General features: G+C 48.3%; 9 protein-coding genes across 9 annotated transcripts; 6 read left to right on the forward strand and 3 right to left on the reverse strand.

The window, feature by feature from the left end:
* Positions 1-2,261: 2,261 nt before the first annotated feature.
* On the reverse strand, positions 2,262-4,314 carry BDW43DRAFT_290008 (uncharacterized protein). Its single transcript, XM_032043473.1, has 7 exons — positions 4,038-4,314; positions 3,881-3,980; positions 3,639-3,826; positions 3,291-3,586; positions 2,927-3,229; positions 2,711-2,863; positions 2,262-2,657 (listed from the first exon to the last, which is right to left on the reverse strand). Exons 1-7 carry the CDS (start codon positions 4,183-4,185, stop codon positions 2,457-2,459), a joined length of 1,389 nt encoding a protein of 462 aa, XP_031895641.1. The 5' UTR covers positions 4,186-4,314; the 3' UTR covers positions 2,262-2,456.
* Positions 4,315-6,135: 1,821 nt separating this feature from the next.
* BDW43DRAFT_303615 (major facilitator superfamily domain-containing protein) lies at positions 6,136-8,422 on the forward strand (the record flags this gene model as incomplete). The annotated part of the gene is made up of 9 exons (XM_032045449.1): positions 6,136-6,170; positions 6,282-6,551; positions 6,613-6,756; positions 6,823-6,917; positions 6,977-7,038; positions 7,095-7,195; positions 7,259-7,671; positions 7,901-8,167; positions 8,229-8,422. The coding sequence occupies 9 exons, from the start codon at positions 6,136-6,138 to the stop codon at positions 8,420-8,422; spliced, it is 1,581 nt and encodes a 526-aa protein (XP_031895642.1).
* Positions 8,423-9,605: 1,183 nt separating this feature from the next.
* BDW43DRAFT_315574 (uncharacterized protein) lies at positions 9,606-12,461 on the forward strand (the record flags this gene model as incomplete). The annotated part of the gene is made up of 3 exons (XM_032048104.1): positions 9,606-9,748; positions 9,813-10,500; positions 10,572-12,461. The coding sequence occupies 3 exons, from the start codon at positions 9,606-9,608 to the stop codon at positions 12,459-12,461; spliced, it is 2,721 nt and encodes a 906-aa protein (XP_031895643.1).
* A 1,727-nt stretch (positions 12,462-14,188) lies between these two features.
* On the forward strand, positions 14,189-15,499 carry BDW43DRAFT_290040 (uncharacterized protein). The gene has a single exon (XM_032043474.1). It carries the CDS (start codon positions 14,365-14,367, stop codon positions 15,097-15,099), a length of 735 nt encoding a protein of 244 aa, XP_031895644.1. The 5' UTR covers positions 14,189-14,364; the 3' UTR covers positions 15,100-15,499.
* BDW43DRAFT_290046 (argininosuccinate synthase) lies at positions 15,494-17,243 on the reverse strand. The gene is made up of 7 exons (XM_032043475.1): positions 17,104-17,243; positions 16,993-17,031; positions 16,781-16,936; positions 16,113-16,724; positions 16,015-16,059; positions 15,643-15,946; positions 15,494-15,585 (listed from the first exon to the last, which is right to left on the reverse strand). Exons 1-7 carry the CDS (start codon positions 17,141-17,143, stop codon positions 15,528-15,530), a joined length of 1,254 nt encoding a protein of 417 aa, XP_031895645.1. The 5' UTR covers positions 17,144-17,243; the 3' UTR covers positions 15,494-15,527.
* A 1,652-nt stretch (positions 17,244-18,895) lies between these two features.
* Positions 18,896-20,052, forward strand: BDW43DRAFT_322788 (aldo/keto reductase family protein; the record flags this gene model as incomplete). The annotated part of the gene is made up of 3 exons (XM_032049625.1): positions 18,896-19,539; positions 19,599-19,677; positions 19,744-20,052. Exons 1-3 carry the CDS (start codon positions 18,944-18,946, stop codon positions 20,050-20,052), a joined length of 984 nt encoding a protein of 327 aa, XP_031895646.1. The 5' UTR covers positions 18,896-18,943.
* A 2,097-nt stretch (positions 20,053-22,149) lies between these two features.
* BDW43DRAFT_303620 (A4/G1 family peptidase) lies at positions 22,150-23,015 on the forward strand (the record flags this gene model as incomplete). Its single annotated transcript, XM_032045450.1, has 2 exons — positions 22,150-22,750; positions 22,819-23,015. 2 exons carry the CDS (start codon positions 22,150-22,152, stop codon positions 23,013-23,015), a joined length of 798 nt encoding a protein of 265 aa, XP_031895647.1.
* A 579-nt stretch (positions 23,016-23,594) lies between these two features.
* Positions 23,595-26,032, forward strand: BDW43DRAFT_290054 (DUF4246 domain-containing protein). The gene is made up of 4 exons (XM_032043476.1): positions 23,595-23,977; positions 24,029-25,108; positions 25,171-25,602; positions 25,658-26,032. The coding sequence occupies exons 1-4, from the start codon at positions 23,645-23,647 to the stop codon at positions 25,682-25,684; spliced, it is 1,872 nt and encodes a 623-aa protein (XP_031895648.1). The 5' UTR covers positions 23,595-23,644; the 3' UTR covers positions 25,685-26,032.
* A 226-nt stretch (positions 26,033-26,258) lies between these two features.
* On the reverse strand, positions 26,259-26,618 carry BDW43DRAFT_315581 (uncharacterized protein; the record flags this gene model as incomplete). The annotated part of the gene is made up of 1 exon (XM_032048105.1): positions 26,259-26,618. The coding sequence occupies one exon, from the start codon at positions 26,616-26,618 to the stop codon at positions 26,259-26,261; it is 360 nt and encodes a 119-aa protein (XP_031895649.1).
* Positions 26,619-26,698: the final 80 nt, after the last annotated feature.

The following is a 26,698-nucleotide window of genomic DNA, read 5'->3' on the forward strand; positions in this document are numbered from 1 at the left end:
AGGCGAATATCTGCCGAATTCTCTGACCCACATCAAGGCGCTTTGTCTGAACCTTGTCTCACTCTGAGGTAGAGTAACTAGGGCTCTTTCTATCTATTCCGGGTCGGTGGGTATAGCAATGCTTCGGAAATGGCTGAATTTCGGAACCCTTCTACCTAGTAATTTCGCGAATGAAAAGAGGCTTCACCGTTTTCTGCCCCTTTTCCTTTCCTCATTGGACGCCGTTTTAAGTCAAGGACGAATCATGATTTGTGATACTCCGTCGGTTGAAGCCCAAGAGACTGATGATCCACCAATTCCAACAATTTATCCATATCAGGTCACAGCCTCTTTTTTTTTTCATCTAGACTAGACTGGATCTAGTTGTCTGGAATGTCCATGTCAGGAGCTTGCCTCCCTGAATTCCGACAACAGAGAGATCAGCACGACAGGCGATTAATCGGACTCGGCAAATCTCCGGATCAGCCCGGCGCTTGGACACACGCCTTGTAGTGGACCGTCATGTCATTTGAACTTCACGGAGCATGGGCTGCTCTGAATTGATGGAATATACTCAACTATCTCGGAGAAATTATATCACAACATACAGCATAGGACAGGGGATTGCATGAATCGGACGTATTGTTTGGAGTTCTGGAATTTTAGCTGGTCCACTTAAGTCAGTGGGTCAGCCCAGGGAAGAGACAAGTTCTCTTTAGTGTCTCACCTCAAGTTAGGATTCTAGAAAACACTGTGGCTCGTATATTTTTCGATAGGTGGAAGAGGAGTCCGCCTATATTAATTAACACCCTCTTTAATCCCTTTCGGAAGCACCGGCAGGAGTGTGAGGGTGTAAGAGTTTCTCCGAACTTCAATATTGCATGATGGATTAGGAGAACACTCCGCTTCCCAAATATCGTTATGGAGAAAGGAAATCACTCTCGGAAAGCGCTTGCAGTCGGCTCCGAAGGTTGTCACCGTGCTACTACGTCCAGCATCATTGGAGATTTCCCCAGTCATTCGTCAACTGACCGTCGCTACCGTTTCATATAGAATCGGCCTTTACCATCCACGAACCCTTTGAACTTTCAGCGAAACACCGGTATGAGAACTAAGACCTACACAAGCCTGTGAACGATAGTATCGCTCGGCGGATGAATTGCCATGCTATAGCGCTGTTTTGCATCTATTGAAGCTTTTAACGACCTACTTCTCGACAAATTGCTTCAACGACCCTTACAAAGAGAGCTTAGGAACGGACCAGCACAAGGCGCATGAAGAACGAATAGGGGGTATTCCTACATCTCCGCGGATAACTTTCAACAGGCTATTCACCACTAATACATCTATTACTCATTTGATATACTTAATCTAGAGCTCATTGGTACACTCCTCCGCAACATGGCGTGAAAGCATTGGATTTTCGGTTCGCTATTCCCAGTCATCCGTATAGGGAACAATGTATAATGATACTTAAAGGAATGATTAACCAACATTGAAATATAATTGAGCTAATATCACCGTCTTAGAAAGCATGCCATTCTCACCGTCTTTCCAAAGTTACGACCTGGTTGTCTCACTATAGCGCCCGCCGGCTGTGGCGAACCCGCTTGTAGTTGAATGGGGCCCCAAAAAACCGCATTTATGGGCAGCACCCTGTTCCTTAGCACGGCTTAGAATATTTCACTATGTACCCCGATAATTTAGGTTGCAAGCATAACAACCACATACAAGATAGGGAACTTTGCGAACGAAGTAAACGATGGGTTGCCTACAGAGACTTCATGAAGGGAGTATACAGACGATGAAGGAATGGCACTTTGAGGTGTAGTCAAGATATAGACCGGTAATTGGTTAAGGCGCTCCCTTCCGGGAATTTTTAAAGCGGTACCAGGTCTGAGTAGTATGAGATATTCATAAGATGATATACACTCGTACAGCGAGGGAGAGAAATATCAGATGACTCCTGACGAAAGAACCCTCATCCATGGAGTGTCACATCCTAAACGGGATATCGGAGGGATTCATTGACATGATACGTTATGTGGTAGGGACTTCTTTTACCTCTCAGTATGGGAATTGAGGGTATTTACTACTGGTCAGGGTCCGTTGCATGATGATCTGCGCAGAATTCACCGTCTCTGTCGTATTATCCTAGGAATAGCATTATCTTTACTTGGCAGGACCCTTTCAGCAATAACTCTGTACTAGATATGAGCGGAATTAAACATCGTCCATGATTAGAATAGCGAAGGGAGAGAAAACAGCGGTTCCGGAAGTTGTCGGTGAGGATTCGGTCTAAATGTAGTATTGTTCTGAAAATATATATAATAGCGAACATGCCTCGAAAAACATATAACCCAACGCCAAGCTATCAGTAAAACACAATGAGCCTCCTTCCACGGACGTATGCTTTGGAGAGGAGATAGAAAATACATCAAAGCAAACCAAGAAATAAAAGCAAAGGAAAACCTGTCTCACACCATGTGCAACTCCTTTTTCTCATTCAGCTTCTTCTTCTGGAATCTCAAGCGCCGCTGGGTAACATAATACCAAGAGCCTAGAGTAAGCAACGTAAGTGGGACTGCAGCCACCACGAATATCCAGAATTGACGTGAGATCCTAAATACTTCCCCATTCGGACCTTCGAAGTCAAAGAGGTTCATTCCTAGGAGGGTCTGCACGTATTGTTAAAGCTGCGAAAATACCAAGGAGCCAGGGACTCGCTCACCGAGACGAAGCTAGCAGGCAGGTAGATTAGAGTGACCAGTGTAACCACCCGGACGGTCGCATTATCATCGAATGTCTCACTAGTGAGCTTTAACATCTTGTTATTGATTTCGTTGGCCACGGTCTGGCCTTTGAGATTGAGGGCGACTGCCAACTTAATGTGGAGGAATGAAGTTAGAAAAGTCCAGGAACGAATGCGATGGGATGGGAAACATACCAAGTCAGAGATGCCTTTCACCTTTCCCTCGAGCACTTCAACACTTTTCAGGTATCCTTCCAGAGTAGTTCTGTAGTAGGCCATCTCGCTGGCAAATCGTTGAGAGTCGCCATCATTTGTATAATTCTTGGCGTGGAAAACCGTGTTGAGTTCTTCGAGCTTGCGAACCGTTATTAAGGCAGCATGCACTCTGGACGACAGCGGTAGTAGCTTATCCCCTAGATACTGCGGTGTAAGAAGCCGGATAAGTCCATCTTTATTATTATCCGCCCTTGCAAGATCTAAAGTCAAAGCGATGTCGACCTAAGCCCCTGGTCAGCCTCCACTCTCTTCGTAGCAAATATCGGTCACATTTCAGACTCACAGTCTTCTCGATCTCCTCACCCAGACTACGAATGCACCAGCGCCAGTTGCCAATGTAGGTGGACAGAACAAGTAAATGCATCGAAAACCAGTGCTTAGGAATTCCAGCATGCTGAGACGTAATCTCAGCTTCAATCAGCTGCTGCATCACCGAGCGTGGCCTCGCATGAAGGAATATCCACAGATTGCCGGATCCCGTCGGATTGTACCGGTGGAAGACGCATATCTGCCGGATAGTCCATGGGACGTTCACTTGCGCGGAGTTATCCTCGGCGTAGGCGAAAAGATATTGCATGTCTGAAGAATCAGCGTGATCATTCTCATGGCAGCCTGCGTGCCGGTGAGGTACCGTATGAGCCGTCCTCTCCTTGTCTCACTGTCATTGCTCCGTGGCCTGCATCGGAGCTCTGTGGTTTGTCACCGAAGGAAATCGCAAGGTCAAGGAAGGTCGGATCGATGGCGTAGGTGTTTATGAGCTTTCGCATGGCTTGTTCAGTGATCCCGAGGGGCCTCATTGAATTCTGGGAACATATTGATCTAGTGGCTTGTTAGTCTGGACACTATGTTGCTGTGTGGAGGGGTGATACACACACTATACGCGCGTTTGGCCTGGAGGTGGTCGCGATATGGGTTTCAAAATCCTCGCTATTACTGAACACACGAGGGCCATCTATTTTAGGACCAGATGAAGCTAAGATGATCAGTAAATGTGGGAATAGCAAGTCGGGGTCATGGGTTGTTAACGCACATATGGAATCAAACAAATAGATATTCGACTTTTCTGGACAGGAAACGAATGAGGGATATCTCAAATGAGGTCGTATAGCGCTGTAGTATTCTTGTTTCAAAGGACTTGGCTGTCCGCCGTTGTCTCCGAGAGGTACGATCGTATGCATGACCACCACAAGGGCTCGCTGAATGTTCTAGGTATCAAACTAAGACTGTTCTAGAAAGGAAAGGATGGGTGGCTGGAAAGTAACAATTCACTTATAAATGGTTAAATTTGCATCTAAGGTTAAGTTACAAGGCAGATTGGACAGAATAAGGCAGAGAATATTAAGGCTGTAAAGTGGGATATCACAGGAGGTAAGCAAACACAGCCAGGCAAGGATCACATTACACAAATATTGAGACAGGTAGGTAGGATGACTTCAACGCCACATGAGAAGACCCAGCCAAGTGATCATCACATCCAATGCACTATCCATATCCGCATGATCCAGACAAATCTCGCTCAATCACGAAGGTCGCTGTATTAAAACGTACTGAGTCAGGTCGCGGCAGTTGGTCGGGGAAAATATGCACTTACTCGATCTCATTCTACGACAACAAAGAAAATTAGTCCATGTGCTGAAAGACAGATATCCGTGTTGGTGGGCGGCACGGCTTACCTGAGTCAACAGTCTTGGGGCGTCAAAGACAAATCGCTCATTGATATGCTTGACCTTGTATGTCAGCTACGCCGAGAAACCAGCGCCAGGTCACAATTTCCCTACGCGAACTTGGATCGGACGACCAAACAGGCTTAGCAACTTAGCCTCAAGCCTTTCTTTTCTGATATACCCTGCCATGTCGGGGCTGATGATGTTCTGAACAGACCCGCCCATGATCAGACTTGGCTAGTATGATTTGAATTAAAAAGGTAAGAATCGAGTTGATCTGAGCGCAGGGCGCAGGGTGGGATCTTCGGCTCTCTCACTTGGGTTATAGGCAGAAAGGAGAGACATACCCTGGCAGTGCAAAGAGGCGCAGAGCCGCTTCAGCTTGCGAGACTAAGAAAAAAAAGATCAAGACGCCGAATGATTGATGGTGCTAGAGGGTTTGGTGGACCCCAACATCACAGTCCGACACATGGTTTGCGGGAGTGAGGCTAGCAATACCTATTTGAGTATGATCGGGGTACGCGCCACGTCAAGGTGTGCGGGGAATGGGGGATTGTGCTCATGTCTTGAGGTGAGAAGCGGGGGAATAGATGTCAATCCATGCCCTTTGGATTATAGCTCAATTTAGTTCGGAAATCCCCGGAATGCTTGTCTTCCTGTTGGATGGCTTTCCAGTCCCATATACCATGAAGGATAGCGTTTAATACCTGAGCGACCTTTACTCTGGCAGAAGAAAAGGATACCTGCTGGTGAACCGTGTGCAAGGGCACTTGCATCACAGGCCAGATATAAATATCCAATCATCTACTCGGTAAGGGGAAATAAGGAAAAGAAAAGATGACAGGAGGGAGCGAACAAACTACGGGAAATGTCCTGGAGCACCCATCATCTCTCGTCCAACCCTGTATACCTTTCTGTCTCCTCTTCAGAGTCATGAGTGGCGCCCACGGTACTCTGTTTTATCCCGCTATCTATTCTAAGGCATCAAATCATGGTGCAGCGTAGAATTACGGCGCTCGCTCTTACGAAACGATATTGAATGACCCTGGAGTGCCAAGGCAAGGCTGTACAGACTGGTGTTCGAATACGAGATTGTTGCATTAATTATGGAAAACGAGCCTTATTTCCCCTCATGAAGGAAAGCCTATTCTTACAATATTTTAATTTATTTTTCCTGTTTGCTTGATTCCCTCGGTTGCTACTTTCAGGGAGCTTAGTACTTGGGTTCGGGCTCTCGTGCCTTTTCACTTCGACCAGGGAGAAATTCTGATTTATGTGGGGAAAGCTTTTTAAATCGACTCGCATATCATAAACAGGTACGCGGGACAAATAAGCCTTCTGTGGTCCAGTCGAATCCTTCATAAGTATTAAGGTGTGGCTTCGACAGCATAGCACCGTCTGAGTCCCCCTTGCATCGAACAGAGTGAAGGGCTTAAGGTTAAAAGAGCTCATGTAAGGGATACAATGCGGCCAACGCACTTCAACGACGCAGCCCGACGGTAAGTAAAATAGCCCTTCTCCACTGCCAGTTCACCTTGCCCTTGTCTAGTCACTTTGCCCCCTTCTGCTTGCGATTGGACATCATGCTTACCTTACAATCCATCCACCAGGCCCCGTAACCCGCTCCGGATGAGAACCCCGGACGAACTTGAAGATGATGTTCGCAGATTTCATAATCGAGTCGGCCTTGAACATGTCGTCAACCTTGAGGTGCTTATCAAGGGTGCACGTATAGCACAAGACCGCGATAGTCGAGAAATACTCGGATTAACAGGTGCCGAAAAGAAGGCAATTGATGATGAAGAAGAATCGGGATTTTTCCAGCAAAGCAAAGAGCTTAAGGTGACCATTCTAACCACAGCATGCGCGGCAATTACCCAGTATGTGAACCTTGGAAGGGTGTCGAGATAGTTCCAGCTTGATGTATGCTAATCCTTATAGAGGTTGGCAGCAGTCTACTATCAATGCCAGTTCGCTCGGTTGGCAAGACGATTTTACCCCCAAAGACGATCCAGGCTACTGGGAAAGAAACGTACTTTTAGCCGGGCTTATTGATGCTGCGCCATGGTTATCGGGCAGCATGATGTTCGTCGTCCCATCAATAGAAACATAAGAAGATATCGATATTCGCTGACATGAAATAACGTCCAGCGGAACATGGTTAAGTGACCCTCTTCAAGAGGGAAAGTATGGAAGGCGGCCCGCACTTTTCATCTCTGCCGTCTTTTGTGCTGCTTGTGTCCTTGGTGAATTAAACCGCTTTAAGATCCCCTCCTGGTTCGAATTCTGACTTCGAACTGAACAGGTACCGCTCGCTGTAATACGTGGCAGCAGCTTCTCGCTTGCCGGTTTCTTCTAGGTATAGGGGTAAGGGATTTACTCTTCTATACACTCAGCAAAGGCTTACCAGAATGATCACCAAGATCGGCGCAAAAGCTTCCATCGCCCCAGTCTTTGCTGCAGAGGCTGCGGTTGACCATCTTCGGGGGCGACTGTTAATGATGTGGCAGTTGTTTGATACTTTGTGCGTACCTGGGTTTTCTTTGAATTGGGGTTGATCCCTGAGGCTAATACGACATCGATGCAGAGGAGTATTTCTTGGCTTCGCCTGCGACTGGATTGTTGATCGTCACTGGAGGGTGCTTTTGGGAACAGCATCTATTCCCGCCTTGGTCCTACTCTTCCTTGTGTTCCTTTGTCCTGAGTCTCCTCGGTTCCTCATTCGTAAAGGAGACTATGCAAGGGCCTTCGTGAGTCTTCGACAGCTACGAGGTACTGATATTCAAGCAGCAAGAGATCTCTACTATATCCACAGCCAACTGCAAGTCGAAACGGAAATTTTCGACGGAATGCCTCCAGCAAATTGGTTCAAATACGAAATCTATCAAGAAAGAATCCACGAAGCCAACTTTATGAAAAGAGTTTGGTTTTTGTTCAAGCACCGACGCAACCGAACGGCATGTTTGGCAGCATTCCTGGTGATGGCATCGCAACAACTTTGTGGGGTGAGTTTCTCCTCTTCGGCTATAGAAGTTCTTTTCTGATCATCGATACTAGATTAACATCCTTTCTTTTTACTCTTCCAAGCTCTTCCAGGATAAAGCTAGCGGGCATGGTAGTTCCCACATCAGCCCGTTAGATAATAGGGTAACTTGGCTTAACTTCGGTTAGTAGCGATTTTACCTTTTTTTTTTAGGTGATATAAATAGTGTTATTTACTGGGATCCAGGGTTTGGCCTGGCAAACTTCCTCTTCACCATTCCAGCATACCGCTACATCGATTGGCGCGGACGTCGGCTTCTACTCCTCATCTCCCTAACAGGAATGTTCTTCAGTTTACTTGCCATTTCTTTTTTCTTTCGGATCGACGATAAGCATGTTAGACAGGGGCTTGTGTCAACATTCGCCATTGGGTTCTTCACGTTCTTCTACGGTATTGGTGCGGGACCGGTCCCATTCACCTTCAGTGCTGAGGTTTTCCCGCTGGCATTCCGCGGTATGTATTGAACTCGTATTCGATGATTGAAGCAGGCATATTAACGTGAATCTTTTGCTAGAAGTCGGCATGAGCTTCAGTGTCATGGTAAACTTCCTGGGCCTTGGGCTTCTGGTCCTCTTTGTGCCGAAACTGGCCAGTGCTTTGGGGGAGGAATATGGCTACTCCAATCTCTGCTTCTTGTTCACGTGGGCCTTGTCATTTTCTCTCATTGTTTCACTCAAATACGAGGCTAACCATCACATAGAGGGCTGAACGCGTTAGCATTTGTTCTCGTATTTTTGTTTGTAGGCACTCTTAATCTGAGGATCACCTGGCAGCAGCTAACCCTAAGTATAGGTTCCCAGTGGTACCGCTAGACTTGGTCTGGAGGAAATGAACCATATCTGTATGCTCCTTATTTCCTCGACTGTCTTTCTATCTTACAATTCACTGACCGAGCTGGCAGTCAACACGAAAACATCCGTCCATGTTGCTGAACATGTTGCTAGTCTGCGAGGGTTGTGTGGTCGGCGGGTGCAAGATGAAGAACAATACCATCTCTCTAGGGTTGGGGGTAATGTTTAAAGCATGCCGTGTAAATCTGCCCTTCGCATGTTGTATATATGAACTGTAGAAACCATCGACACTGACTGTGAGCACGTAAAAGATTCTCTGGCTTCCTATGAGCCTTTTCAGAATCTCAAAGGATAGGGAGGATCGATACCCAAGTATTCGTCCGCTTTCAAACCTAACTGCACAGCCACCTTGCGGAAAACGCGGTTCTCGGAGATTATCTTATTCGCTGCCTAGCCATAATCTTGACTCGTTAGCGCCATCAGTAATATATGTAGGCCAATAATTGTGTAGGGTCAAAGTGTTCGTGTCAGATTTATCCCCACGGGGCAGTCCCGTTCGTCCTCGGCTGAGGCTGAAAAGATCGAGGGCTCGAGATCAAAATATGAGTAGGAAAGTTGCTGCACGTGAGACCCTAGTGACGTTTGCCTAATGTGTTCTTTTCTCCTAGACTTCTTCCTTGCTCTTGCTCATCTTTTCGTCCTGACGCCGATAACCCTCCTACCAACCCATATGTACTTCACACACCTTTATAGTACGTGCCATCGTGACACTTAGTCGCTCTCTAAATCTGAATCTCTTGTTAATATACGCACATTTTCAGCTCTAGACGCCCGCAGCGATTCATTTGGACTGAAACGCAGCCGTCCTTTCGAGCGTCGCTGGCGACCTCGACGCCACGGCCTATAACCTCTCGTCTAATATGAGTCATCATGGTATATTACGCACTGGGATAAGAAGATCGCACGAAATAATTGATACCGCACCCAGTGTTCCCCGTTACGATTTGAACACAGTCCATTCGACGTTGAATCAGTTCTCGTTTCGTCCCAATGATAGCGCCCCCTATATATCCGAATATAATACAAATACCCCATCTAACATGAGCCGAACAGCGACAAACCCAGTGTCGCCTAGAACAGCCGTGGGCTCATTTAACAGCCCAGAAATAGATGGATTTGGGGTATCCGCTGGCTATCCGTACCACCCGGATGACTATTATGGAATCCGTAACACGTCTTCCAAGTCAGTATAACTAAAGCCTTGTCGCCCTCTCTGTGGCTGTACAATTTAGCTAATTACTCGACAGTCGGAGACACCCGCAGCCCAGTATTGATTGCCCTAGAGATGAAGATACAATTTCCCATGATCCCACACCGCTCGTCGAGTATCCTACAGTGAGGCGACTATCTGTAGAAAGGGATGCTTTTTTTCGAGAGCTCTCTCGTGCATTGCAACAAGAAACACATCGAAGAGGCAGTGCATTAGACAAGTTCGTGACTCGGCACAGCCTGGCCGGTATTTGGACCGAGTCTCGCTTGGAGAAACTCATAGATCTTGTGAGACCCGGGTTTGATCGTACGGAGATACGTCTCGTTCGGGAAGAGTTTCTGCAGACGCTGTCTATCCTAGTTGATATTGGCTGGCAGGAGTGGTGGAGGTTCAAAGAGGTCTTTCTCAGTCATACCGATGCAAAGGGCAATTGGGGCCGTTCCGATCGGATGATTCCCACACATTCACTGGAGGCTCTGGAGGATGATTCATTCTTGGGGACACCATGGGCCGAAAAGTTCCTGGCAAGCCAATACACCTTCTGTCCAATTGATATCCAGGAGGGCAGAAGTTTGGTCTTCTCGAAAGAATGGAGATTGCCCTTTATCAATGCAGAATCACTCAGCATTGGCACCGGTGGATATGGTAGTGTCACCAAGGAGATCATTGGAATTGGGCACTTTCTATCCCAGTCCGAGCATCACCTCCCAGGAGCGCCATACAACGTAAGTTCCGAGACACCCGTATGCCCTTCGCAACAAGAATTCCGGTGACTAACATGCCCCACTCATACCAGAAAGACATTGCGGTGGCTGTCAAGCGGTTCGAAGCTAGGAGTGACTTTCGGTCCGAAATGAAAAACCTCGACATACTTCGCTCAAGTCTCTCTAAGCATGATCGCATCGTTCCATTCCTAGCAACTGTAGCCATTGGGAACGCATTCAATATTCTTTATCCCTTGGCGGATATGGATCTAAATGCGTTCCTTAAAAGGCAGCGCAGCCCTCAAGACTTTACGGTACGTGATCTCATGCAGGAGGCGGAGCATCTCGCCGGTGCCCTGGCCTTTTTGCATCAAGGACTCGACAGCCATCCACCAGGTCTTAGCTGCTCCCATATGGATCTCAAGCCAGAGAACATACTCGTGTTTAACAGCAGCGCCCCAGACTTCCCAGTTGGCAAGTGGAAGATCTCTGATTTTGGGATCTCTATTATCTCTCGGCCCGAGAGGACGGCAACCACTGTGACGGAATTTGAGCATAGCATCACACAGCGGCAGGAGCCTACTCGCCCTGCGGGTACATATCAAGCACCCGATGGGGCGGAGCATGGCTTGAGGAGCGACGTATGGTCCCTGGGCTGTATCCTGACTCGGGTCCTTTCACTCGGTATAGAAGGGGTTGAGGGAATGATGAAACTCGATAGCCTGAGGGCTAAAGATGTCGATGGAGTGACCGACTATAATGATGACTATTTCTACCGAGGTTCACCGCCAGTCTTGAACCCTCACATCCAGAGATGGCTTTCCGATTTGCCAAGCGGTCGTTATGACTACGATCCTGGGTTTTTGGAAGGCTGCAAGTCCTTGATCCTTTCAATGCTTGCGATTAGACAAGACGATAGACCGAGTGCAAAGGACGTCCAACGACGGCTGCATCCGTTGGCTAACACAGCCCGACAAATCATTCCCAGCCGACCCAGTACTAGCAGCCGTGAAGGTTCAGTCGGCAGTAACCCACCCTATATGGGTGGAGGAATACCGGAGGTCGATCTTCTCTTTCACGTAATTGCACACAAGGACCTGATCTGGGTTGAGAGGCTGTTGAATCTGGGCGTCAATATCGAGGAGAAGATTGGCGATAGACCCTTGATATATGCGATTCGTGTCGGTCACGCACCAACGGTCGAAAAGCTCCTGGAATGCCGGCCGAATCTTGACCGCGAGACTCCCGACTCTAATGGCGATACGCCCTTGAAAATAGCGGCGGAGCGCGGCGACACAGAGATTGTTGAAATCCTCCTCAGAGCTGGCGCGGTCATTGATGCACGGTCTCGAAGTGGGCTCACGCCACTAATGTCAGCGTGCAGGCACGGCTATGAGTCCACAGTCCAACTTCTTTTGAGAAGTGGGGCAAACTGCTTGTGTCATTCCCATGATGGCTATAGCACTCTTCACTACGCGATTTACAGCGAGAACGGGGCAGAAATAATTCGACTCCTGAAAGGCCATGTCACTTCCTTTGATATCCGCAGTCACGGCAATGGGGAGACACCTTTGCTTACACTGTGCAAGCAATACGTCAATACGCAATCATGGTGGGACAGGTTCTTGGCCCTATTAGCTGGTCCCGCGGATATCAATATGGCCGACGGAAAGAATAATACTCCTCTTTCTTTAGCCGTGAAGGAAGATTACTGTCTATTGGCAGACGCACTGCTGGGAAGAGGTGCAAAGTATGATGACGACCTTCCCCGCAAGTCCCCAGATATGATCAGGGTGTTCAGAGATGCGGAGCGTCGGCGACAACAACAACAACAACAACAACAACAACAACAACAACAACAGCAGCAGCAGCAGCAGCAGCAGCAGCAATGGCGTCGGTTCAGTCAGGAAAGCTCTGGATCATCTACAAGGTCTATTATCGGCCGCATTCGACGCATGTCTAGCTTGAGATCCTCTGATTAATAGTCAAGATTGATTCCCTTATTCCCCCCCCCCTTTTTTTTTTCTTTGTTTTCCTTTCTCTTTGTCTTTATTTTCTGGATTTGTCTCTCTTTTCACGTTTTCCTTACTTCAGGAAGATGCTTTAGAGCTGACTGTGAGGGAAAGTAAATGGATTAATTCATGGAGTAGGGTGGGTGTGCTTGGAGATACCGGTATTTTCTATGTGACAATATATATTTATTATAATTAGTATTGCATTGGAAAACAGAGCGTTTGCAGAGCACCATAGCAGCGCCCGTGTGGGATCCGGCAAGCATTCCATTGCTATGTTTCTGCCTCCATCAACAGTCATGGAGACCTGGGCATCAATGTGCAATGCATTGCCTTCATATATGACGGAATCATCCGGTGTTGAGAGCATGAGAACCTTTCAGATGCCGGTGGGAACAAGGGCAACCGGTCGTTCATCGCTGAGGCCAGCATATTGCACATCCCAGGCTGCTTTGAAGAGAAGGATTTTTATAGAGGGTGCTGCATCCTCCGCGCCTAGTAGTCAATTAGCCATCGCGCGTAACTACCCTAAGAAATAGGGCGGTCTACCTTCATCACTATCTGCGATGGTGAATTGCAGGACCGCCTCACTAAGCACTTAGTCCAAAGATTTAGGGCCCACGAGCTTTTTTTGTCCCGGCGGCATCTGGCTGGCCTCATGGGGTGGTGAGGAGGACTCGGACATTCAAGTGCCTGAGTTTGTCAGCCACAAGATGTACCATTATCGACCGTAGCGTTCGTGCTGTACTTGAAATTACCAGGGACTTCACGGTCCCTTTAGATATCTGCCCTACAGTTAAATGTGAAGCCACGGACTCCCGAAAGTCTCTCTCATCCAAATCAGTGGTTTTTCACTGACCTTAATTCCAACACCCATCCCACGCAATTGGCCATTTTCGTTAGTGGCATAGTGATTGGCTCTCGTAATCCCATCTGTTTGGGCTCGGCCGAAGGCACGCCCATCAAGATGAGCTCCACTACTGGCGTAAATGACATTGGCCGAATTGCACGGGTCTAGATCTTCTCTAACTACTGCGTCGACAGTCTCGCCTATCATGTCGATTTCGAACAACCCAAGCACATCAGTGTAAGCAGTGACGCCGGGGAGTGCATAGCCATGCTCAAATCGGATCTCTGTAGAATTGTGAGGGCCCGGATTGCAGGTCTGAATGCTTCCTGAGCGAGTTGTTTAATAACACCAAGAATTTATACTGCCAGCAGTTCGGCGGGGAGTATGATGGATGTGTCTGTTGGCATTGCAAGATGGAAAGTAATGACTGTGATGCCACTGGAAAGGAGATGCCATCAAAATTACAAGTTCTCCTGGACCGGCTTAGGCAAGTTACTGTGGTCTATTGGAAAGAGGTTGAGAGTCGCAGGGAAGAAGGTTGGAAAGGCTTGAGGCGAGAGGCCCTGAACAAAGTCCTACCCGTGTGCCTCAACAAGGCCGTATAAAGATTACATCGTGGAATGGTACTTTGGTCGGCGTCCTCTAATTCCGACCTTCAGCGCCTATCTAGAATTATTATACTATATAATCTGCTAGGTGCAGTTCATTTCCAAGGAGATACGGATCCAGATGTTCTGATTGGCCAATGGGTCCTCGCCATAGAGAACCAATCACAACCTTACCGGGTTTTGCTTTCCGCTTCCGCTTCCGGTCAGGTCAGGTGCTCGTCACGACGAAAGAGTACTAGCCGCATCCTATTGCTTAGTACTAGTCAGTACTCCTGGTAACTCATCTCACTGTACTATCGCCAACTTATCATGATAAACCTAACCATCGCCACCAGCTTCAACCCAATGGACGCCCACAATTCCCGACCCCCTTGACTATACGACATACCATCACTCCCGGGCAGGAAGCCATTCGATGGCCTCACCAGCAGCAGATACCCTTCCATTTCTTCAATTCCCCGCCGAAGTCCGCCTATCAATCTACCAATACCTCATCCCCGACCTTCCCATCCGCAACTTCGCCCTCCTCCGCAACCACTCCAAAACGCCCCACCTCCGCCACGATGGCTCCCGCTGCTGTCCCGCTATCCTACGCACAAACCGCCAGATCCATGCCGAGGTAATCCCCGAATGGTACAGCGCAACCTCTTACGAACTCATCCTTGACACAAAATACATCCTCTTCTGCGGCAAGGTCATCCCCCCTTACGCGCCACTCCCCTCCACAATCCAATGGGTCCAATCCCTCCGTCTCTGCCTCTCCATCCAGGGTACCCCCCGCCACATCCACAGCCAGTCCACCCTGGAACAGCTCCTGGGTTTTCAGGATCGGCTGACGACGCTGGCGCGCGTTCTCTCAGATAAAGGCGATCGGAAACTGAGTCACCTGAAGATCGAGATCGGGGTCAATATCCCACTCCTGTTGAGTCTGAGTAAGACGCCGAGTGAATTGCTCGAGTTGCTGGAGTGGAATCTGCTCCCGTTGAGGGAGAATATCAGGGATGTGGCTGAGGTGTGCTGGGAGTTGCAGGAGCAGAGTTATGGGATCCAGAGCGAGGAGTTTCTGCGCTCTTATGCCGGGTTAAAGTCGATTATGTGTGCTTTTCTGCAGGATATGCGGTTGGATATGCTGGTCGAGCCGGATGGGTAGACTCGGCTGTCTTATCAATGCCGCGACGTCATTGCCGGACACTATCTAATTGATTACGACTCGATTGGAAAGGATCGGGGGAGTGGACCCCTGATTACCGAGACTGATACCATTGTGGGTGGATCGGGTCCACTTGGAGCTTTTACGCTTGTTTGTCCGATATCGGCTATTTCGCGGCATAGTTTACTATTCTGCAATTGGGATTCTGGGCTGGTGGTTGTCGATACTCTAGAAATTTATTGATATATTTTGCTTAATGGGGGTTGATTCTAGGATCTGCGACGAAAACCCTTTCAGGCTGGACTTTAGTGTTACATATTATATTTCGTGTCCTATATAGCTGTGGACTATCATGATAATCGTCACATGACATCACTTTTAAAAAAAAAAAAAAAAAAAAAGGAACAATGTTTATGCAAAGGGGGAATTTAGGCCCGGCTGAGGTTCTCGCCCTCCTCGGCCTTCTGCAAACCGTACTTCTTGAGACTATTACAAAGTTAGTACAGGAAACCTATATGAGAGTGTCAATAGGTGGAAGCATACCGGATAGAGCTGATGGAGATGAAGCCGGTAGTGTCGGTGGGCTCGAAGTCCTCAAGGGAGTCCATGGACGCCTCCTCGGCATCGTACAGCTTCTCGGTGCTGCTGGAGCGACCGAGGATGTAGGGGCTACCCTTGTAGAGGCGGACACGGACCTCGCCGTTGACACGCTTCTGGCTGAACTTCAGACTGTTCTCGATGAACTCGCGCTCGGGGCTGAAGTAGTAGCCGTTGTAGAGTTGGATAGACCAGTTGTGGGTAACGAACTGATCACGCAGGGCGCGGACCTGGCCGTCCAAAACGAGACCTGTATGTGTAGTGAGTAATTTGGACACTTGATGTGGTATTAATGGGTATAGGATACTGGACACGTACCTTCAAGGTCAAGATGGGCAGCACGGAGGATAGTCATGGCAGGAGCTAAGATATAGTTAGTCGGAGCAGCAAGCGAGAAAAATGAACGAAATGCCTACAATCGTAGCAGCCACGGCTCTTGAGACCGATAAAGCGGTTCTCGACAATGTCGATACGACCAACACCGTGGGTGTAACCGAGCTTGTTGAGTGCGTCGAAGAGCTCAACGGAGTCGGTGTACTCCTTCTGGGGGGTGACCACCTTGGTGGGAATACCCTGGTTGAAGTGGATGGTGATGTCGGTAGGCTCGTTGGGAGCGGTGAGAGGGTCGGCGGTCATGGTCCACATGTCGGCAGGGGGGGTGTGGTTGGGGTCTTCCAGAACACCGGCTTCGTAACTGCAGTGGGCAGAGTTGGCATCCATGGACCAGGGCTTGGCCTTGGTGGAGGTGACAGGGATGCCGGTCTGAGCGGCGTAGTCGAGGAGGTCGTTACGGCCAGCAAAGCGCTTGAAGAATTTGGGATCACGCCAAGGGGCAATGATCTTGATGGAGGGCTGGATGGCATAGAAAGCCAATTCGAAACGGACTTGGTCGTTACCCTTGCCGGTAGCGCCGTGGCTGACGAACTGGCAGCCCTCCTGCTGGGCAACGCGCATCTGGGCGCGGGCGATAACGGGACGGGCCAAGCTGGTTCCCAGGAGATAGCGACCCTCGTAGATGGCATTGCACTCTGTCTCACGTTATTCAACAGATCACGGGCTATAGAAGGTATCATGTTCGGCTTACGGATGGCAGGGAAACAGAGCTCCTCGACGAACTCCCGGCGGAGGTCCTCAATCACCATCTTCTTGGCACCGATCTTAAGGGCCTTCTGCTCAACGGCAGCCCAATCTTCCTCTTGACCGACATTGCCAAGGAAGCAGACGACCTCGTAGCCCTCCTCTGTGACCAATTGTTAGCGGACGGTGGCGATGACAAGGGGAATTGGATAAAGGTACCGATCAGCCAGCGAAGGATACAGCTGGTATCAAGACCGCCTGTTCGAATCCTATGGCGTTAGCGACATAAACTTCTAGTCAATTGTTCTCTTATGTTGTAGATTCGCATACCAGAGTAGGCGAGACAGACGCGGGGCTTCTCAGTGGCCATTGTGAATGAAGGAAGATGAGTGAAAGGGGGGAAAGAGATTGTAGTGTTGGAAGGTGAGGAATAGAATTTTAGTAGAAGAACAAAAGAAGTTGTGGTTTGACGATCAATTAAATTTCATTCAACAGAACATCCATTGAGTCACGGGGGGTTGAGTCATCTGACTGCGGGGGCTTTATCGGAGAGGCTACTCCGCATTCGTGTTAGTTCGGCCTATGATTGGCAGCGGATATTATGTAACAGCAAGTAAACAAGTCGGTCCAATCACAAATAGCTGATAAGATCGGCGGGACTATTGGATCACGTGAGTACACCGCATTTCCCTTTCGGGATTCCTTTATATAATTGTTCGATTATGCCCTAACATCCAACAAACGGCATTTGAATGTAAACAGCTTAAAGTAATCTTTGTGATATACAAATACAAGACTAAACCAGTAATCAGCATGAATGGATTGAGAATTGCTCTGCTCGTCTCACAAAGAGTCAGTTTACTTACCCGGCGCAGGGCTGGCTCCTCAGCAACTCTCTTCGTTGAATATGCAAAACTCCGTCATCCAGAGGATAGCTATACGGGTTGAAGGCGCCGATCCTTGTACATAACCTTCTCTCCATTTTGCCTGTGTGACAGCCACATGATGAAAGCGGAGAATTCGTCGTGATAATTACCGCCAGAGTGCATACGGGTGTACACTTCTTGCAAGCGTGACATGTATTGATGTTCGGGCGATGTAAAGAAGATTCATAGCATTTTGGCTTCATACAAAAGATATCCCGGTGTTGCCTTTGCTCTAGCTTGTATTGACAGCCTCTGAAGGGTGGGCAAGTTTGCAACTTTCTACGACCATTCCCGGGCCTTGTCGTGATGATACAGCTAAGCCCCTGCAGGTTTAAAATCCCAACGCTTGGTACCCTAGACTATGGGTTACACTTACTACGTTTCGGCACCATGGGCAATGGGTGTCGGAACGATGATGCTTCCATGAAGCTTGGCAAGTTTTGTACACATCGAATGCTCACGTTGGATTTGAAGGGGTGTCTATCTGTCTGACAACCGCCTGTATTAGAACGGCGATTTAGATCATAAGCGTGCGCTTGTATGGTGGTTTTAGACTTTCACACCTTGGGCTCCGGAGTCTTAAACCTTCGGGCTTGTTTGGTGTTGGATTGTGGATTGCGCCTCTTCTGGGTCTTTCCATCTTTTGCCGTTTGTGTATCGTTGTTGTTTCTTCCGTCTTGCTTTTGGGCCTTTTAATTAGGAGTAGCTAACAAACAGAGATTAGCCCCTATATGCGGCAAGAGTGTCTATTTAGTAGATTGCATTCTTAACAGCCGGCCTTAAATACAGGGCATACTATGACAGGGAAAGAAGCAGATAGAAGAGGCTGACATGTCGATGGACATTGCATGCAGAAATTTAAATCAGAGCTTCATGTTTCACCCACTCAACTAGTATATCTCTTTTTGAGCTGGAAAGTAGACTCTTGTGTCATAAACCCACGACTCTGCGAATGGGAGCTCCCTAATGTAGCCACAGAACCATTTATACCCCATTCAGTAGATGGTTACTCCCGAGCCGTACGTGAGATAACTCTTTAGTGTGGTACGTAACCAACGATATTCTCCCCTCGGCGAATGCGATGAGTAATGTGAACTGGACGACGAGTCAAGCTACACCAAGAGGGATGTTACACTGTACCAGCCGTAGTAGTACATTAACTCGTGAGCGGGCTGATTCTGCTCTCGGTATTACCTGTACTCGAACCCTCACTTAGCAGTTAATTTCTCTATCTCCCAACTACAATGACTCCACCAGAGCGTCCACATATCGTATTTGGCACCGCGGCCTTTGGCATCGGATCACCGCTGGCCAAAATCCAAGATGAGAACTCTGCAGCCCCAATCATCGCTCTTCTCAGGGCTAGACAAGTGACTGACTTGGATACGGCTCGTCAATATCCCGTGGGATCCCCAGGTACAGCAGAGGCACTCCTCGGCGACCTGCGAGTGGCAACTTGGGCGACTGTCTCCACCAAAGTTCATTCCTGGGAGCCAGGTTCCCACCGTGCAGAACGGATCGCAAAAAGTGTGGCGGACTCTCTTGCGGCTTTGAAGACGGACAAAGTGAATATCATGTATCTGCATTCGCCGGACCGCAGTACACCGCTAGAGGAAACATGCAGGGCCATGGATGCCGAATACCGAGAGGGAAGGTTTGCTCGCTTTGGACTTAGTAACTACAGGGCAGACGAGGTGGCGGAAATCCTCATGATATGCGAAAAGCACGGCTTCGTCAAGCCTACCGTGTATCAAGGTCGATATAATGCCATCATCCGATCTGGAGAAACTCATTTGTTTCCCCTCCTCAGACGTCATGGAATCAGTTTCTATGCATATAGGTATGACATTACCTCAATATGGTCAGGTGTGTCTATTGACCTTGCGCCGTACCCTCTAGTCCCGCCGCGGTTGGTTTATTCACGGGAAGGGCGTCACAGGACCTTAGTCAACTTGCGGGATCACGATGGGATGGCAATGTGAGTATCGCATCTCCATACTACGTTAGTAAGCCATAGTTGACGCAACACAACCATTTCCGATAGACTGCGCCGGGAAAACTTTACCAGAAAGCCTACTTCAAACCGTCAGTGCTCTCGGCAGCTCAAAATGTTGCAAAGGCAGCTGAGGCTGTGGGGTTAAGTGGACATGAACTGGCGTTGCGATGGACTATCTACCATTCAGCTCTGAGTCAGGAATACGGAGATGCTGTGCTTGTCGGTGCATCGAGCTTGGCACAGCTGACTGAGAACTTGGATGCAGTTGACGCGGGCCCACTGAGTGAAGAACTGGCTAGATTGGTCAGCGATGTAGGGGAGCTAGTCGCTGATGAGGCCCCTCCATACCATATTTAAACCTGGTTCAGAGAATTTGGCCGGCCGGTATTTATCGTAGCATTGCCCTCCTGCCTGCAGTCGAGAAGTGAGGGAGATGCAGCTTAATATCTGCTTCTCTTATGTGCTCCTGCTATATATTTCTTTAGCTGTTTGACATCTAGGCCTCTTGAGCTCTTCTACAAATACTATGATTGAAGCGTGGAGGGGACATAGTACCATGGGTTACTGGTAGTGAAACAAGAGATTATGAAAGGTCAATATACTTATCTTTGTATATGACCTCATGTAAAGTATCGGAGACCTTTCTACAGCAGTGTGTGTGTGTGTGTGTGTGTGTGTGTGTGTGTGTGTGGAAACATATCCGTATTTCGCTCTACGAAGCAGCACAGAATGTGCCTGGCTGATTTTGATTCGGTGAACTCTGTCATTCGCTCCAATTTTCTTTATGCTTGTTTGAAGCGGCAATCGCTCTATACTATCGGCTCAACCAGGGTGGATACCGCGTAGAAAGTACAGCGAGGGAGACGAAGTGGAGAAAGATAACTGTAGCGTTTGCGGGGACCGACGGTCGTCGATTCCACGGTCTTCCTATACGAGATTAGAAGGACATTGCCAGCACTGTAATGGCCAAAGCGATAATTGCATGATTAGCCCAAGAAATGTTGCACAGAGTGGACTTGATTTCACAATCAAGGATATTAGACCTTTAGAGAAGTAATGACCGAAACTAGTCCCACTAGTCCCAGAGGGAAGAAAACCCAACATTGAGTCAGTTAAGCCCGAGACTATAATATAGTGCCACAGAAAAGGCGAAAGTTGGCAATGGTACTAAACCGATTCCCGGAAACACCGATGATAACATTGAATTCTAAACAAGGACGACTGTACATCAGTCAGAGAGAAACAATCCTCCAGTCATGAGAACTAACCCCCGAGCTGAACTAGGCGAATGGGGAGGCTTTCTTTGCTAAGGTGGTATGCGCAACAAGAAAATGACACAAAGGCCAACCTACATAGGATCAATATACGAGAGTAGGCGTTATTGGTTCAACGGGGGAAGGGGATCATTTCCTGGTCGGGTCGGACCGATGTCCAGAGAGGGGTTTAGGGTTAGTTCATTCCTCAGGGTTAATATAACTCTAGAGTGGGTCAGTGGCACGAGAAGTCGCGATTCGAGCCATGCGTGATGATATTCGGCATTATATCCGGTAGTTCCGTGCAGTGTAATCCTAATCTCTTTGGCGACGAGTATTGCAAGGTTCTCAATCCTACATTAGTTTAAAAATGGAGGAGACAAGCAGTGTCAAGCACTGCCAAGTGACGCTGCCCCACTGGCGTGAAGGCTTGAATAAAATACTAATTCTTATCTCCCCTTTACTCCGCCAGGCGCCAGCTTTCCTGCAAGTGTGATGCGATTGGGAATAGCAAATGGTATCAATGAATTACCAGCGTAATATGCTATGGTGAATATTGCTATCATCGAGTCGGGTGGGCTGGTGGGTATAGTATGTACAGTATACAGCTTTCCCATTTGCGCCTACAGGGCTTATGGTAGCAATGGTACTATACAATGAACATTCTCGTCACTCTAGAAAAATTGGATATTTAGAAATTTCTAAAACAGGTCCTGTAGTCTTCTGCAGTACTTGAGAATCATGGGGATGGAGGACCGGGTGTTCCAGAAATTGTATACTCCCATAGACCACTGTTCGCAAGAGGAGTGCCGAAAAACCCGAAAGCTGACCGAGAATTAATAACCACAGTGTTGCATTAAGACAGTCTGGCTAAACATATTCATTAGATTAGTTTTAGCCGTCGGAATCCGCTGCAGCTTGCCATCATCTGTCCGTTTGCTCTCAAATTCCGTACAGTTCTGGCACTCAACAACTATAGTGTTGGTAGCAATACTCGCATGTTGTCCTTTGTTTAGAAGATGAGATCGCATGGTGTGATTTCGCTCTCTCGAGATAGAAGGAAGATGTCCGAAGCAAAATAGCATAAATACCCTCAGCCACCTCTTGTCTATCACGCATCATGCCAATCAACAAGCTTCTTCTGCCTCTACAGTTCTCTCGGGTAATTCCAGCCAAACATTCAACTTAGTCTTGAACCAAAATGAAGTTCACCACTGCTATTGCTACTGCTGTCCTCGCCAGCGCCGCGTTGGCTGCTCCGGAGAGCAAGCTCGCAGCTCGTGTCAAGGCCCGTGAGGCGGGCACGCGAGGCTCTCGCCCCCTCGAAACTGTCCAGAAGCCGGCTGGCATCACCGACAAGAAGAACGTTCAGTATAGTTCCAACTGGTCTGGTGCTGTCCTAGAGAATCCTCCCTCTGCGGCGGCCACCTACACTGCCGTCACCGGTACTTTCACGGTCCCTCAGCCCACTGGCAGTGGGTTTGGAAGCTCCTCTGCCTCCGCATGGGTTGGTATCGACGGTGATACCTACAGCGAGGCCATTCTCCAGACCGGTGTCGACTTCACTGTGACCGATGGTGAGGCCTCCTTCGATGCCTGGTACGAGTGGCTCCCCGATTACGCCCACGATTTCAGCGGCATTGACATCTCGGCCGGTGACGAAATCGTCGCCATTGTCGAGTCCCACTCATCGACCAGTGGGATCGCCATCATCGAAAATAAGAGCACTGGCCAGAAGGTGACCAAGGAGCTTAGCTCTTCGTCTCCTCTGGGTGGAATCAATGCCGAGTGGATTGTTGAAGGTGGGTCCCTCTTTTTCCGGATATAATTTGACGTCCGGTAGGAAGAAAACGCTAACAATCATCTCTAGATTTCGAGCAGGACGGCTCCCTCGTTGACCTCGTTGACTTTGGCACCGTCACCTTCACTGGTGCCGTGGCCAAGGCTGCCGGCGGCGAAAGCGTTGGTGTCTCTGGTGCCACTGTCATTGACATTGTGCAGGGCAGCAAGGTGGTCACCGATGTCCGCATTGACAGTGACTCTCAGGTTACCGTTTCCTACGTTTAGATTATCTAGATAAGCCCGACACCACTAACAAACTGGTGAGCTATCGTGTTGGCGTCTTCTTACAGAGCAACGTGTTGAAGAATGGAGAAGCAGGTGATTTAGAGCTGCGGTGAAAAGGACAGCCGGAGGCAGGGTTGGCTAGTGTATCTAAACATTCCTGAGTTTGAAATAGTCAGTCCGTTGAGGGCTTAGTAGGCATCTCATAATCAACGACCATACTCTCCTCAACCCCTTCACTGTGATGCACGAGACTATGGCATACACTGACGTAGAATTATGAAGTGCCTGGTTGACCTTGATTACACCTCTGTCTAGGGATATCAATTATTGGGGTTCGCTTCCCTTGGCCCTATTTCATTGGTGCATTTACCGCAAGATGCTAGTGATCAAGGAGAGGGAAAGCCAAGATATATGGTTAAATATCGGAAACACTCCTCGTATTCGGATATAAAATGATCGCCTCGGGAGTTCAGGGGCAAGATGACTAACCCGCAGGCACCAAGCCCCTGCTGCCTACCGTGGATCAATCCAATTTAGTGCCGGAATTCAACCCATAAATATTGGTGGACAATTTAAAATCCCAAATCCACCCTCAAACCAAACCAACGTTTATCCTTCCAGCCAACACGATGAAACAGGACCGGGTGAGACTCCCTGGCTTCGGCCAACCATTGAACAATGACCTACCCATCATTGAGCGAAAGGAGGGAAAAGATGACGAGGATGGCCCCTATACAGGCCAAAGGCGACGATTCCGCCATGCAATAAGTGACTCCTGTAACAGCGTGGGTGTGTCAGTTAGGGAACGTCGGATGTTGGAATTTATCAATCAGATCACCGATAAGCCAGAGTGGGACAGAAAAGTCTTCGATGAGGACATTGTCAGTAAATGGAGGAATGAGGCATGCGTGCACAAAGAGGAGCTAGGTGACTATTATTTGTCGTCTGCTATGTTTGATTACGTGGGTTTTGGTCTTCTCTCATGTCTATATCGCAGCACTAACAGTGTACAGTGTATCAAAGAGCTTCGTGATAAAGCGACCTATTTCCAAAAGTCTCAGATGGTTTCTGTCTGGGATTGTGAGACCGCGATCGTTAAGTCGGACACAGCGGTCACGTCCACTTTGGCTGCGTCTCTACGGAAAAATGTACGCGTCTTAGAGGACGTTCCTGAGCACTTGAAAGACTGGCATCCCGGATCTGATCAACGGGTCTTGGATTTACTCCATCCGTCGCTATTCCCATTGATGCACGGACGATCACGCGCCCTGCCGTATGGAACTGTCCCTCTCAATGACTGTGCTCGCTTCACTGGTGAAGGTGAGGTAGTTATCCCCGAATTCGCTGGTTCCTTGAAACGTGTTCAAGAGTTGGGTGAGCCTGCGCCTGAGAGGGACTCCCTTCTGGAGTGGGGAAACTTCCAATGGCTTCCGTCTAATGTAGAATTTACTAAAGATGGTTGGCCCCGGATTGCTAGTTACATCAACAACCTCCACCCCCGACAGCACAAAGAGCTCTATGGCACTCTGGAACAATTCGTTGCTGCTGCAATCCCCCTTTGGAATGAGTGTCTTTCATGGGATGAGGAGCGGCTGAGGATAGAGTTCAACTCACAAGGTGATGACGGAGACTTTATGGTCCCAGAAGGGTTAACCTTCACTCCTACAGACAACGACGTTGAGTCACCGGAAAAGATTCGGCCTTACACATATGAAGAAGGACGTGAAGATGAGGACATCCGCTGGTCAGACAATTTCGAAGACTGGTACAGGGAACATCGAATCTTTATTCAGAGAGAGCCCGAGCCCTTCCGGACCCGTCAGCAGTGGGAAGAAAGAGCTCAACACCGTCCCATTAACCTGCAAAAGCAGTTTGCCACCTCTGGATTGCAGGTCATCTTCAAGCTTGCGAACATCCATTTGACACCCGAAAAGCCCCAGTATAATGGTGGCACCTGGCATATTGAAGGGGCCATGAACGAGCATATCGTTGCCACAGCTTTGTATTATTATGACGAAGATAATATTACACCCAGTCATCTGAAGTTTCGCCAGTCCCTAGACAGCGAGGAATGGATGATGAATACAGGTCAAGTATTTCTCTCTATACCTCTCATCTCCATGGAACTATAGCACTGACTGAAACATTTCTGCAGGGCGAATACCATTCCACCGAGTTATTTTATGGAATCGAAAATGAAGAGGCCGCAATACAAAATCTAGGGAGTGTGTTGACGAGACCCGGTCGGCTACTCGTCTTCTCCAACGTTCTTCAACATCGGGTTCAGTCATTCAAACTTGCCGATCCCACAAAGCCGGGCCACCGAAAGATCTTGGCTATGTTCTTAGTGGATCCACATATTCCTATTCTGTCGACGGCAAATGTCCCTCCTCAGAGAAAGGACTGGTGGGCAGATGAAGTTCGAAGGGTGCCCCCGTTCCAAGGCTTGCCCTTAGAAATATTCGAGATGATCATGCAGTATGTGACTGGCTTCCCCCTTAGCTGGGAGGAGGCCCTAGAAGTAAGGAAGGCCCTCATGGATGAACGAGGGGCATTAACCGAACACACCAATGCTGAAATTGAAGATGTATGTTATCTTTCGTCCCTTCGCTACCGTGGGTAGACCACTAATTGAGCCTTAGAATACTTTCAGTTTCTGCGAGCATTAATTATAGTTATGCTTCAGATTATGGTCAAACGATGCAGGTAAATTACGCAAGATGCCCTTGGTACCGGAACTATGTGAAGGAAATGCATTATTCAGGAAGCAGTTCTATGATAGTAAATGCCGTGATGTGCGTTTAACGTTAAAAGCCTTTGCCAGGCCATCGCCGTATAACCGTATAATCAATGTGAAATTAGTTCCGTGGATATTATTATACTTCATGCGAATAGAAGTTTATCTATCTAGCTGTCCTATTTACAAAATGACCATTTCGTTTCTTTTTCTTTCTCTTAGGCTTAGGAACACAGAAAGGCATATGGGTAAATGGAGCCATCAGGGCAGTGGAGTAAGAATCGGACGCTATATATATATCTTAACGAATGTGTTATGTTCTGAAACCAAAGAGACTGCCGGCCTTACACTATATTTAGTTTTCACAACCAGTGTTGATAACTGTATAATGTATTTCATGTCAGGCTCCGACATCTGCCACTTAGCCATTTGTCAAGGAACAGAAGTAATATTGAGCGTGAAGGATGCTAAGCATGATCGATAGGCAATGGACCAGCATCGATGGGTTAGGTGAAAATGTACTTGGGCCCATCGACCATCAAGCCACTGCCGCCAGGATGTATTAGAGAAGCCGGCAACCAGAGCTTCTTAATATCGTTGACCCACATCTGGCCAGTCCAGAGTAAGGCGCCATCCTGAACTAGAATGGTGGCACCGGCTTCCGGAGTCACCTTCCAGATAGCGAGGAGATTGGTGTCACGGATGTATATGTTGCCGTCGCCGTCGATGGTGGTTCCTTTGGTGCTAGGTGTCAGGGCAAAAGACTCGGCGTGAGGTGGAGAGGGTGGTAGGTCAGGGCAGCATTGACGTACGCGGTCTTGATGCGGCATAGGCGAGTCTACAGATTGAGATTTTGAATGGTCCATCTTCTAATTCAATCTTGGCAATTTCTTTTTCTCGACCTATAAAGCTGGGATTTTCCAACAAGGGGACCGTCCAAAAACGT

Source organism: Aspergillus alliaceus, assembly GCF_009176365.1.
Source record: "Aspergillus alliaceus strain CBS 536.65 unplaced genomic scaffold BDW43scaffold_60, whole genome shotgun sequence".
Lineage (NCBI taxonomy): Eukaryota > Fungi > Ascomycota > Eurotiomycetes > Eurotiales > Aspergillaceae > Aspergillus > Aspergillus alliaceus.